Here is a 14,010-nt window from a genome sequence, read left to right on the forward strand (position 1 = left end):
TCCTCAAAATATAATCACTGGGGGTTAGTTTTCAACATACGGATTTGGGGAGGGCATAAACATTCCAGCCATAGGAGGGGTATATGGGAACTATTTGTACTATCTTTATAACTTTTCTATAAATTTGACTGTTCTAAAACAAAAAGTTTATTTTAAAAGGGGGTAAGGCAGCAAAGATGACTGCATTCACAACTTCCATTCAATATAGTACTGGAAGTCCTAGCTAGGGCAATTAGACAAGAAAAATAAATACATGTTATTAAAATTGGAAAAGAAGTAAAATGATCTCTGTTCACTGATGATATAATTATATATGTGGGAAACTCTAAAATACTACCAAAAATTATTAGAACTGGGTGGGGGGTGGGAGATGAGGGTAAGGAGGATCAAATATATGGTGATGGAAGGAGAACTGACTGGTGGTGAACACACAATGGGATTTATAGATGATGTAATACAGAATTGTACACCTGAAATCTATGTAATTTTACTAACAATTGTCACCCCAATAAATAAAAAAAGAAAAAGAAATAAAGTGAATAAAAATGCAATAAATAAAACAATATTAGCACTAATAAATGAATCTAGAAAAGTAGCTGGATAGAAAGTGAACATACAAACTAACAATGGACAATCAGAAAAGGAAATTAAAAAAAATCTATATATATAGAATATGTATAGAGAGAATACATATATGTAGTATATGTATATATATTTTATAATAATATAAAAAAATACTTAGTAATTAACCAAGGAAATGAAAGAATTGTATAATGAAAACTACAAAACATAGCTGAAAAAATTAAAGAAGACATAAATAAATAAATGGGAAGACATGCCATGTCCATGAAAATACTACCCAAAGTGGTTTACAGATTCCAATGGTTTACAACTCCAATCAAAAGACCAATGACTTTTTTTTCCAGAACTAGAAAAACCCACCCTAAAATTCACACAGAATCTCCAAGGACTCCAAATAGCCAAGACAATCTTGAAAAAGAGTGAACTTACAGGACTCACACCTCCTGATTTCAAAATTTACTACAAAACTTCAGTAATCAAAAAACAGTTATGCTTGTTTAAAGTCAGTGACATAGACCAATGAAACAATAGAGCCCAGAAATAATCCTTCACATATACGGTCAAATGATTTTCAACGGAGGCAAAAACTATTCAATGGGAAAAGGACAGTCTCTTCAATAAATGGTGCTAAGAAAACTGGATATACACATGCTTACCTAATAGCATATACAAAAATTAACTCAAAATGGGCCAACGACCTAAAATACAAAACTCTTAGTAGAAAACATAGGGCAAAAACTTTACGACATTGGATTTGGCAGTGACTTCTTGGACATGACCCCAAAGACACAGGCAACAAAAGAAAATACAAACAAATTGGGTTTCATGAAAATTTAAAATATTTGTGCATCAAAAGACACTATTAGAGTAAAAGGCAACCCATAAAACGGGAGAAACTATTTGTAAATCATATGTGTAATAAGGGGTTAGTATTCAGAGTACATAGAAAATTCAACAATAAAAAATATGTGATTCAAAAATGGGCAAAGGACTTGAACAGCTATTTCTCCACAGAGGACATACAAATGACCAATAAGCATATGAAAATATGCTGAATATCACTAATCTTTGGGGAAATGCAAATCAAAACTATAATGAGATACCAGCTCACATCTATTAGGGTGGCTACTATTAAAACAACAAACAAGTAGAAAACAAGTGTTGGCAAGGATATGCAGAAATTGGAACCCTTGTTCACCGTTGGTAGGGATGTAAGATAGTAGAGCTGCTGTGGAAAACAGTATGGTGGTTCTTCAAAAAATTAATAAGTTCTATTAAGCAAATAGAATTACCATATGAACCAGCAATTCCATTTCCCAAAAGGATTGAAAGCAGGGTCTTGAAGAGAGATTTGTACACCCGTGTTCATAGCATTACACACAAGAGTAAACGGTGGAAGCAGCCTAAGTGGCCATCAGGAGATTGAAAGGATACACAAAATGTGGTCTATCCATATGATGGAATATAATATTATTTAGTCTTAAAGGGGAACAAAATTCCGAACATGCTACAGCATGGATGAACCCTGAAGACATTATGCTAAATGGTAGAAGCCAATCACCAAAAGACAAACAATGTGTGATTCCACTTACACGAGGTACTTCGTCAAATTTATAGAGACAGAGAGTAAGATTGTGGTTGCCAGGAGCTGAGGGAAGGTGAATGGGGAGTTAGTGTTCAATGGGTACAGAGTTTCAGTTTTGCAAGATGAAAAGAGTTCTGGAGATGGATGTCAGGATTGTTACACAATGATGTGAATGTGCTGAATACCTCTGAACGGTACACTTAAAAAGTGGTTAAGCCGGCCCGGTGGCTCAGGTGGTTGGTGCGCCGTGCTCCTAAGGCCGAGGTCTCGGGTTCAGTTCCAACATAGACCAAACAGCTGCAAACAACATAAATAAATAATTTTTAAAAAGTGGTTAAGATGGTGAGTTTTGGGTATGTGTATTTATAACTGAAAAAAAAGGCGGGGAGATGGACAGCAGTGCCATACATTGTGGACTGGCCTAGGGGGTGTCCAGGGCTAGTGGCTGCTCCCAGAGAAGAATTTCAGTTGCCAGTTCTGCTGTGATTGGGCAGAGATCTGAGAGACACTGCATTTTTTTTTTTAAACTGGATCCCTATGCATACTTCTAATTATATGACCTCATGCTGGCTTCCCAGGGCCACTGACACAGGCCTGCCAAGAGGTGCCAGCTGTTTTGCCAGTGAACAGAGCGGCCTTCAGTGGTTAGCAGCATGCAGGCTTTTTGAGTGAGAGTGGGGGCAGGGAGCCTGTAATAAGTCATTGCAATAATATGAGAAAGGTGGCTGCAGCTTTCTTTTCAACTTTCCCCCATTTCCCCCTCTTCTACCCATTCCCCCCCACTTTCCCACCCAGGGAATAATATGAGTGCAGAGGGCCTCGACTGCTCAGCGCTGGGGGTATGTGTCTGTGATGGCAATCCAGTGCCCCACTGTGGAGCCTATCTCTTTCTTACTTCAGGATGCTTTGTCTGGATCTGATTCTCCTCGGACCACACAAAGCCAGTTCGGTGGGGCTTTCAGACCCTCCTCCGCCCATCCCCCTTCCCCCCCTTAGCGCCCACCCCAAGGGATTCCTTTGCTCAGAGAAGCTGGTGGGAGTGGGAGCCGAGGAGGCAGTGGTGGCTGCAGTCATTTAGGAGCTTGTCTTGGGTTAGTGTGCTTGGGCAAAGTGCCATCTCATTGGGAATTTTGTTGCCCCTGCCCAGTTCAAGCTAGTGGGTAGAAGTGAAGACACGTTTATGGAGAAGTTGGGGAGATGGAGAGGAGGGAAACAGTTGCCTTCTTCCTGTATTTCACAGTTCCAAAACCTGCTAGGGCTTGGAGCCTGCCTCCGCGGACCCCCCACAAACTGGCCCCAGCTGACCTTTGCAAATTTCCTCTTATTTTCTCCCTTCACAGACTGTCAACTCCAGCCAGACTGATGCACCCACCGTCCCCCCACATGCCTTTCTTCCATGACAACCACCCCTTCTTTGCTCACACCACGCCCTCCCCCCAGTCTAGAATGCTCTCCCCACTCCTTGCCCTGCAACTCACAGCCAGTTTTCAAGGCCCAGTTCCAGCCCCAAATCCCACTTCTTGGATGACACATCCCTTGTGCACCCCAGTCCAGGACTCCAGTGCCCAGATCTGAAGTCGGGTTTGCCTGACCCCTTTCGGTGGGACATACAGAGCTGACATTCCACACTGGCCATCAGCGCGAGGCTGGGAACTCCAGTCATGTTAGTTGATCCTCCCAATTATCCTAAGTAATAACTCCCCACCCGCCACCACACACACACACTTTGCAGACCAGGAAGTCTGAGTCTGAGAAAGGAAAAGTAACTTGCCCAAGGTTACGCGAATGATCGATGGCCAAGCTGGGATTCAAACCCATGTCTTTCTAGCCTCAAATCCCCTTATTCTAGTTGACATTATCAAACTTTATTGCCTGAACCCCATGAGACATTTAATTGTATTCATTCATTCATTCATTCATTCATTCATTCATTCAACACTTAATGCATGTTTACGACGTGCCAGCCAAACACCCCGCCCCTGCTCTGCAGCCCCTACTCTCCACTGCCGCGATTCGGGCAGACTTAGGGTTCTTATACGACCTGCGGGGGATGAGGCCGCAGAGGGGAAGCTGGGGTTAAAATTCCCATTTAGTGAACGAGAACACTGAAGGAAGGAGTAAACGGCCTGCCAGATCATAAGCAAACACGTCCAAAGCTCCGCCTCGCCAACCAGGGCTCAGACTTCCGAGGCGCTGACTGCCATTTGCATTTCCTTCGGATCTTGCCCCGTGCACGTTCGTGGACGCGCCTTGGCACAGCCCGGAGACACGTCTATCATCGCCGGTGCCTGGCTAACTTGTGGGTTAACTTTCCTCCTAATTCCAGAGACCTCCAGAAGGGGGAGGAGGGACTCGCGGCGCTCCCCAATTGGCAGAATGGGAGGTCACGTGCTCCGGGTCGCCTCCGCGTCCCCGGCCCCGGCCAGAGTTGCTAGGCAACGGGCAAACTCCGCGGCGGCAGCCGTTTGAGAAACGCTAGAGCCGGCACCGCGGCTCCGGCGCTACCCCAGCCGCCCAGAGTGAGTAAGGGTGGGCGCCGGAGGACGTCCGCGGCTGAAGAGGAGAGAGGAGGGTAAAGGCGAGAGCCCCCAAGGGTAATAATAACCACCGATCGTGCAAGAAATTCCTGGTGGGGGCGTCCTTCGGTGATAGCTCTGCTGGGGGGGTGGATGCCAGAACCAGCGGTCTTAGGGTCCCCGCTGCTCTCAACACCCCGAGTCACAGGACCCTGCAAGTTCCATCTAAACACTTTGCCGCCTGCACCCCTACTCCCAGTCAGTCGGGTCCTGATGCGGGTCCTAATACGCTCTGTCTCCTGGAGGGGGCGGGAGACGTCTAAAAAAGGGTTTACTGCTGAATGGATGGGAAATACAGCCTGGGCTGGGGTGGTGGGAGGATGGGCACGTGAAGAGTTTGCTGATGAGAATGGGGGGGATGGGAACTAATAGTGACTGAGCACCTACTAGGTGGCAGGGCCTTGTAAATGCACCATGTCGTCTGTCCTTCCTCCCGGGAGCTGCAGGCATTCTTATGCCCATTAGTGTGTCACGCTCAAGTTCACGCGGGTAGTTCTTCTTTCCAGCAACAACTTCAAAGTTTATCACATTCTCTTGAACCACAGAAATGCGTTTTTCTCCCAGCTTTCAGACCCGGTATTTCCTCCTCTCAAATGACCTTGCTGTGTTTTGTTTTTCAAGTCAGAAAAGGAAGAGGAGGATTGGGGAGAGAGCTCTAGGGGAGAGCCCTGGGAGAGGGTTGGTGTCTCATTCACACACTCAGCATGTGACAAAGGCAGTACTGGGCCCGTTGGCTGTGCCAGGCACTGAGAGTGGGGGTGAATAAAAAGACCACAGTCTTCGCTCAAAGGGACAGCCTTGTGGTGGGGTGAGCAGGTAAACACCACCCACAGACCAAAATAACCCTGCAGTCTTGGGGACCTCTTCCCACCGCTCCCTTCATAACCTCATCGTCCACCTGCTTGGAGCTCATCCCAGGTTGACCCCCGTGGGCTCAGCATGCCATGGGGGGGAGCTCTGATGCGCGGTGGATTCCTGGGGGCAACTGCCTCTTTTGAAGTGAATTCCAGAAGGTGCTTAAAGACTTAAGCAGGAGGGAAGGAAGCACTCCCCCTCTATCCCTGTCCTTCCAGGTGTCACAGAGAGCCCATCAGTCCATGGCACAAAGACTGGGGGCTGTCCTACGGACACGAGGAGAAGTTCTCATCTTTATACCACCATAGAGTCCAGTGGGGAGGGAAGGCAGCAACCCTACACCTGCCTCCCTGCTAAGCGCTCACGTGGAACTCCTAGTTCCCAGCACTCCCTTGCCTCACACCCAGCTTGGAATGTGGTTTTCATGATTGGTGAACGTTTCCATCTGCCTACCCTGGGATACTGTATTTTTGATGTTTGGACTGGCTCATCTCTGGTTCTGGGTATTCTTGTGTTTGAGTCTCACTGCAGATTTCCTCACACGTCTGGGTCTCGAGGTTCCCACAGATAAACAGTCTTCCCCCTAAACTCCCAGAGGGCAGTGGTACTGCTCCTGCCTCCCTCTGATGCTGCTTTACAGACAGCACTGCTTGGGGAAGCCCAGTCTGCACCACTGGTCTCATCAGCATGGGGAGAGACCCCTGCTCGGAATGACCTTTCTATTCATCTTCGCACCATGCTAGCTTGTGAGAAAGTGCCCACCCTGGGTCCTTGAATGAGCTGTCTTCCCGTCACCAAGCCAGCCTTTAAATGTCCTCTCTGTCTGCCTCCAGCTAGAAAACAATGCTTCTGTTCTGTTCTCGCTCCTGGTTTGGCTGCCTTGGGAAGCACCAAGAAGGAAAGCAAAGCTGTTAAAAATATGATCTGGGCTAAAAAGGCTATCTTTGTCTTCCTGGAGTTTCCTTATGCTCTTAATCTTCCTGTATCCTCTAGGAGCCGGCTGTCTCATAGCAGTTGTCGTTTGTGTGTGTGTGTGTGTGTGTGTGTGTGTGTGTGTGTGTGTTTAAGCAACTGTCTTTAACAGAGAAATAGGCAGCCCATAATGGCCTGAATCTGGCAGTTCTGTGGGGAGCCCAGGTGCAGCCCCCTTGTACCTCAACAATGTGCTGGCAGGGGGGAGAATTTAATTGAATGTGATTCTGTCTCTCAAGGCCCTGCACTTGTCCAGGTAGAATAAACAATCTGTACTTCTGCAATCTGTGCTTCTGTGCCCACCTTCTATCCTCCAATCCGTTGCATCAACCCATCCTGGATAGAAGAGTTTCCAAACTCTAAGAAAGAGGGGGAATACTGCTTTCTGTGGTCTGGTGTGGGTTGAGTTGTTCTAGGGCTTGGAGTGGGATGGGGAGGTGTGGTCTTCAAGGAACAATATATGTGGATGTGAAGGGACCTAGGAGTTAACCCTCCCACCCTCAGCCCTTCACCCCCTGCCCCAGCTGCTCCAGGACCCAAGACCACCCCAGGCTCACGCTTCCAAGCTGTCCCACCACTCTTAGCCCTACATCTCAGGGGTCAGCAGCCAGGAACACTGGTTCCTTGCAGCCCTGGAGGTGGAGCACTCGTATGTCTCATCCTAATATTTATCTGGGGTGATTGTGAAAGACAGATTTCTAGGCCCTACCCCAGACATATCACTCAGCATTTATGGGCGGGGGGGGGGGAGGCTGGGAATCTCTGTATGTTGAATAAACATCCAGGTTTGAGAAGCACCACCTATGAGATTAAGAGTCCTCACTGTAAACCCACATTTCTCAACCTTGGCTGCACACTGGAATCACCCTGGGGAGTTTTAAAAATAAGGCTGAGAGATTCTGATTTTGTTAGTGTGTGGTTCAACCTGAGCGTGATTTGATAAAGCCCGTCAGGTGTTTCTAAATGTGTAGCCAAGGTTACGAATCTCTGCCTTAGAGCCAGAGGTGTCGGGGCCCTGACTCTGCCTGCACGTAAGGACTGTGACCTGTGACAAAGGTACGTGATCTCTCCGGGCATCAGTTTCTTCACCTGTAGAATGAAAATGGTGATAACTGTTTGGGGAGCTGCGGTGGACGTGCATTCAGAGTGCCCGTAAACTGCGTTCACAGCGCTGGGGACCCAGTAGCTCTTTCTAGATTCTGGATACAAGTCTTTGATCAGATACATAAGTTGTAAATGTTTTCTCCAAGTCTGTGGCTTGTCTTTTCATTTTCTTAATCTTGCAAAAGTTTTCAATTCTAATGAAATCCGAGGTAAAAGTGTTTTTTTTTTCTTTTGTGGATCATGCTTTTGATGCTGTATTTAAGAAATCTTTTCCTAATCAGGGTCATGAAGATTTCCCTTTATGTTCTTCCCCCGAAGTTTTATCATTTTAGCTCTTATATTTATGCCATTTTAAGTTAGTTTTGTGTATGGTGTGAGGTCGGGGGGCGGCGATGGTCATTCTGTTACATGTGAATGTCCAGGTGTCCCAGCACCATTTATTGAAAAGACCATCCTTTCTCCATTGAGCTTCCTTAGTGCTTTTTATCAAAAAGCAGTTGACTGTAAATATAAAGGTTTATTTCTGAACTCTCAATTCCATTCTATTGACGCATATGTCTATCCTTATACCAGTACCACACTACCTTGATTATTTATAGATTTAATAAATGTTTGCTGAATGAGTAAGTGAAGTAATGAAACTATAATCAGGACAAATATAAAGCATGGAGTGGGCACTGATAAAATCTGCGAGTTTCTAGAAAAGTCTATGTACTTTGACTTTTGAAAAAATGGAATCATTTTGGGTGCTCCAGAGGCTATTCTTAGGCACAAACTACAGTACAAAATTGCTTGGTAAAGTGAATTATTACTGTAGCATTTCTGTTGCCCTTCTTTATCTGTTTCCTAAGTTTGGATATTTGTGTTTGGGTTTTACTTAAAGCAGGGGGCAGGTCCCCCAAGCATTTTCCTACCAGGTCTCCTTTTCATTCAAAGATAGCAACGCCCTCTTAGAGGCAAGAACCTAAGCTCTCAGACGTGGAAAGGCCTTCAGGTGTAAATCCTATCCCAGCAAGGCTTTTGCAGTTATCTTCCCCCTATCACCTGCAGCCTCTTATCCAACAGCTTTTTTTCCTAGGGCTCCAGGTAGGCCCAGGAGCCTACAGACCCACAACTCGAGCCCTCGGAAACTACCAAAGGCACACTTTCTGAGAGTTACAAGTGGGCAGCCCATGGACAGCTCTGCTCTGCTCCACAGTTGACAGACCCCGTCAGATGACCAGCCATTTAAGCCACTGAAAAGCATTCAGATCCCACAGGGTCTATTGATGTGGCTAGGGTCAGAGGGGTCAAGGTCTCTTTGAGGGTAAGTTGGAGAACAATCTGTGGGACCTTCCCACTGCATTTCTAAGACTTCCAGTTAGCACAGGTGAGAAACCACTTCCTTGCACTGCATTCAAACCCTGGCTCTGCAGCTGCTGGACAACTTGCATTTCACCTTCTCAGCTTCCTGAGTGTGTCAGGTCTCAGACGACCGAGTGGCCAAGCCAAGGTCAAGCAGCTGGGGAGTGGCAGGGCCAGAATCCAGCCTGTTTTTCCATTCCCCACTGTGCCTTTCATGACCAGTAGCACAAATCAGAGGGTTTCTCAAAGGCCGAACTATTCTGCCCATTGAAGAACTGGTCCGGCCGTCTCTTTCTTACTGGACTCCCAGCCCTGTCCTGGGATGCAGAGGGAGGAGTCTCAAGTAGGACCCCCAGACAGTGGTGAGGAGTAGAGTCCGGTAACCTAGAACTCTGGGAATGGGTGCCTTTGGACAATCAAGGGGCTGGGTGGGACAGTTTTCAGAGAGGCCTGGGGCTCTCAAATCTGCAGTATGATGAGGGGCAGTGCGTGGCAAGGAGCTTAGCCCAACATAATTGCCATTAGTACTTCTTCCTGCCTCACAATAAACATATTAGCTCAGTAAAAGCTGTATCATTTGGTGAGTAAGAGCTTTAGAGCCAGGCAGACAGCTGTACCACTTATTAGCTATGCTATTGGGGCAAGGTGCTCAGGGCATCTCTGAGCATCAGATTTCTCCAAAGTAAAACGCAGATTTTACTGTCCACCTCAGAGGGCAATTGCAAGAACTGAACAAGATAATGTTTAGTGCGCAGTCATTATTCAATAAATGATTTTTTTAATGCACTCTCAGCTTCTGAACAAATCCCCTAGGACCCCTCCCCCCAACCAGACTGGGAACCTGAAACCACCCCCGGGAGGCCCATGCGGACCCGGAAGAAGCCAGGCAGGGCCCCTCACCACATCCCCGCACCCCGATTCTGCCCCTGCAGCAGCCGGTACCATGGAGATCGTGTATGTGTACGTCAAGAAGCGAAGCGAGTTCGGGAAGCAATGCAACTTCTCCGACCGCCAAGCAGAACTGAATATTGACATCCCACCTAACCCCCAGCTGGCGGAGCAGTTCATGGAGCGGAACCCCGTGGACAAGGGTATCCAGTGCTCCGTCAGCATGTCGGAACACGAGGTGGGTCTCTGTCCCCGGCCGGGCCAGTGAAGCTGTGGCCTGGGCGGCTTTATCCACCTGGAAGCCAGTTAGATGCTGGAAGTGTGAGGGCAGACTCGCCCCCAAGACCCACCGAGTCGCCCAGGGGTCAGGAGGACGCCCCGCACCAACCAGTGCCTGGGCCAGGTGAATGTAAATCAAGATGTTCTCTCTCCCAGGGGTTCTGGCCTCACCTCTGAGATTCTTCTTAGAGTCGTTTTAGGCATTTGGTACAGGTGGGAGGAGCATTCCAAGGGAGCAGAGATTTCATACCTACATGCACCTGCCCAGCTGTGCAAAGGAAAAGGTGCCATTGGCAGTTCTGGTCAGAGGGGCCTCGGTGGTAAGAGCACTGAGGGGTCATGTTATTGTTCGAACTGCCAGGGAGCTCCCTGCCTGTCTGTCCCAGGTAGTCAGCTCCTGACTATTCCATGAACCGCCGAGAGAAAAATAGCTTGAAGGAGATAACCCCGCTGATCACATCCCAAATCAATGGAGTGAAAACCACGTTTGATTTAACCAAAACAATTTGTGGATGGTCCTAATCACTCACAGTTCAAACAAACAGTGTGTCTTGCTTTCCCAGGACAAATGACTGTCACGGGGACCAGGGCGATTTGTCCATGGTGTAGCCAACTAAACAAGATGATTGCCATGAAGGCCACACCATGTTAGGGTCTCCTGTCATAACTCCGTCCTGTTAAGACTTCTGACTTTTGTGAGAGCTGGCTTATAAATGGAATGGAGAAGGGGATGGTGACTCCTTAATGGGTATGGGGTCTCCATTTGGGGTGGTGAAATAATTCGAGACCTAGACAGCGATGATCGTGGCATGACTTTGTGACTGTCCTTAACGCCCCTGAGTTGTACACTTTAAAATATTTGAAGGAGTAAAATTTATGTCATGTATTTTACAACAATTTTAAAAATGGGAAAAACATTTAAGGGGTAAAACTTCACCTATACCATCCTCCCTGTGACAGAGAATGGTCAAGGCACATCCAAACTCTTAATTGTTTCTGTGTTTCGATTCCTGTGACATTGTAAATGATAGGGAGGAGAAGGATTGTTCCCTTATTTTTCCTCTGGGATCTCACAGAACAGATGGACGGGCCCCTCTGGTCCATTAGGATTCATATAAGGTCAGAAGTAGATTCTCCATGGCTATTGGCATCAGCTGCAAAGCAGCTAGCTCCACACATTGGCACTTCCATGCCCAACTGTGACTTCTGAAGTCCATGATCCCCTTTCTGGTACCTGAAAATATTGTGGCCAAGGGCATCTCGTTGGTCCGTGCCTGAAGGCGCAGCACCGGGATCCTGGTTTGCAGAAGTGGCTGAATGCTTCCACCCGGGGCCTGTGTCTTCTTACCTGGGGCTCTCTGTTCAGGCCAACACAGAGCGGTTCGAGATGGAGACCCGGGGGGTCAACCACATCGAGGGGGGCTGGCCCAAGGATGTAAACCCCTTGGAGCTGGAGCAGACAATCCGCTTCCGGAAGAAGGTGGAGAAGGATGAGAACTACATGAATGCCATCATGCAGCTGGGCTCGGTGAGGCTTCCTTCAGCTCCAGCCACCACGCTGGTTCCCCAACTGCATGTCAACCCCTGACTGTGCCCAGCCCTGTGGCTACTCAGGAAAAGAACACCAGCTACCTTAAGGAAACTTCTGTCTGGGAGCAGGCAGACAGGTCCACCACAGCAAACCAAAGGGGAAGGTGGGGAGGTGCAGGGACTGAACAGGCTTTAGGAAGAGACTGAAAAGTGGCCCCTTTGGGCAAAGAGAACCCCAAAGAACCCCACCCAGCAGCTATCTGCCAATAGGGAAGATTCATTCATTCAACACGTGTGGGCCAAGCCTCTGCCAGGCACAGTAGAGATTGCAAAAAAATGAAATTCACATACATCAGCCCCAGAGAGTTTATAATCTATCAGAGGTCAAAAACAGATACAGAGATACCGCCATATAATGTAGAAAGGGATACTCTAAGAGAAGAGATGACATACCATTAGCCCCATGAGGAGGGAGAGTCAATTTCCTGCTGAAGGGATCAGGGAAGGCTTCCTGGAAGAGGTGGCGCTTGAGCTTGGTCTTTTCCAGGCTGAACATTTGGGATACTGGGGAGGACTCCTTGGGGAGAGGAACCAGGAGATGGGTGTGGTATATGAAGTCCTTAATACTTCTGTTTGGCTAGAGCAGTGTTTCTTCACCTTTTCTTCATTATTGTTCCCCAATGAGCCTTTTCAGACAGTCTCTTCTTAATTGCCCCATGAAATTTTAATGTCTCAGGTATACCATATATCTGTTTGTGTACTGCATGTATATCTGTGCTTTGTTTATAGAAAGTAATTTTATTTTACCAGTAAGAACCAATTCCCACCCCCTTTGAGGGCCATGTTGTCCCCATTGAAAACGCCTGGGCTGGAAGGATGGGATAAGACCACTAGATATTTCTTGTCCCTCCCAGACTCCATTTCAGTCCTGGTCAGTCTGAAAGGACCTCCCTTTACTGCTAAGAACTCCCGATGTGTCCTCCTCAGATCATGGAGCACTGCATCAAGCAGAATAATGCCATCAACATATACCAGGAGTATTTTGATGACGAGGAAGTGGTGGAAGTGACAGAAGAGGCGCCTTCAGCTAAAACCATCAATGTTTTCAGGTATTTCTACAGCTAAGCAAATGCTGGCCAATCTCTGTCGCCTGTGTGGGCAGCCCAAACATGACTCCTTGCCCATCCCTCTGTGCTCCAGGCTTGATAAGGGAGAGCAATAAAGCACCCAGCAGACAAGTGGGCCCCACCCTGGGGACAGGCCTGGCTAGTGGAAAGGGAGGACTCTGGCCCCACCCTGGGGACAGGCCTGGTTAGTGGAAAGGGAGGACTCTGGGGAAAGATGAAGCGAATTTGCAAAGCTGTGTGGGGTCACTTCACACAATGTAGGGTGAGTACAAAGTGCAGACCATGAGTGATCCAGCAGCCCTGTGGGCTACAGGACCCTTATCCCCCACCCTCGGGAGGAGCGTACCTAGGAGTGATCGCTAAGGATAGCAGGTTGACAACAGGAATGCATCATACAGGTATGTGTGTGAAATCACTGTGTGTCTGGATATTCACTGCAGCAGGGTGTGTGCTAGTCCAAGACGGGAAGCAAGTTAAATCCACCGGTAGGTGGCTGGTTCTAGCAATACTGGGACGCCCACACACTGGGAAACCATGCAGCTGTCAAAATGAAAGAGGCAGCTCCTCATATGCCTATAGGGAATGTTTCCAAGATTTACTTTGTGAAACCAAAGCAAAACAAACAAGCTGTGTAGAGAGCACTGCTTCTTGTTTGAAATACACCTATGTATATGTGCATGGGTATATATATATATATATATATATATATATATATATATATATATATATATATGTATGTGTATATGTGTACTGTATGTATATCTGTGCTTTGTATATAAAAAGGAATGTACGTGTATGTGCTTGAATATGGAGAGGATACCTGTGATTTCGAGTGTCTAGCCACAAATGCCAAGCCTGGAGGTTCATTTTGCTACCATAACCCATTGAAGGTCCTGGGAAGGGCTTGGCCCAGTCCCAGAATGATCAAAAAGACCCTTTTCTGAACCCTGGCTTAGTCATGGTGTGTAGAGCAGGACCAATGGCTGCCAGTAGGGGGCATGCAGGAGAGGGGCCAGGATGGGGCAGGGGTTGACCTTCCTGCTGCCCCAGCCCTGCTGGGGTCTGACCTTACAATGGACATCTGAGCAGAATGATGTACTAGCAATCATCCCATCCAACCTCCATATTTGACAGATAAGGAAACTGACCCCAGGGACAGGAAGTGCTC

The 14,010-nt window shown here is 47.4% G+C and overlaps 1 protein-coding gene across 10 annotated transcripts in view; it reads left to right on the top strand.

Annotated features, from left to right (window-relative positions):
* Positions 1 to 4,591: 4,591 nt before the first annotated feature.
* DNAI2 (dynein axonemal intermediate chain 2) overlaps positions 4,592 to 14,010 on the top strand; it is a 40,234-nt gene continuing 30,815 nt past the window's right edge. For 5 of the 10 annotated variants that reach the window (XM_081030275.1, XM_081030271.1, XM_081030270.1 and 2 more), the window contains exons 1-4: positions 4,619 to 4,761; positions 9,951 to 10,144; positions 11,552 to 11,713; positions 12,703 to 12,824. In XM_081030275.1, coding sequence (XP_080886401.1) covers positions 9,962 to 10,144; positions 11,552 to 11,713; positions 12,703 to 12,824 — 467 coding nt within the window. In that variant the 5' untranslated portion in view covers positions 4,619 to 4,761; positions 9,951 to 9,961. Of the gene's footprint in view, positions 4,762 to 9,950; positions 10,145 to 11,551; positions 11,714 to 12,702; positions 12,825 to 14,010 lie in introns of all 10 variants that reach the window. The other 5 variants (XM_081030273.1, XM_081030268.1, XM_081030276.1 and 2 more) reach the window with 3 other exon arrangements.

This window comes from Rhinolophus hipposideros, assembly GCF_964194185.1.
Source record: "Rhinolophus hipposideros genome assembly, chromosome: 20".
Lineage (NCBI taxonomy): Eukaryota > Metazoa > Chordata > Mammalia > Chiroptera > Rhinolophidae > Rhinolophus > Rhinolophus hipposideros.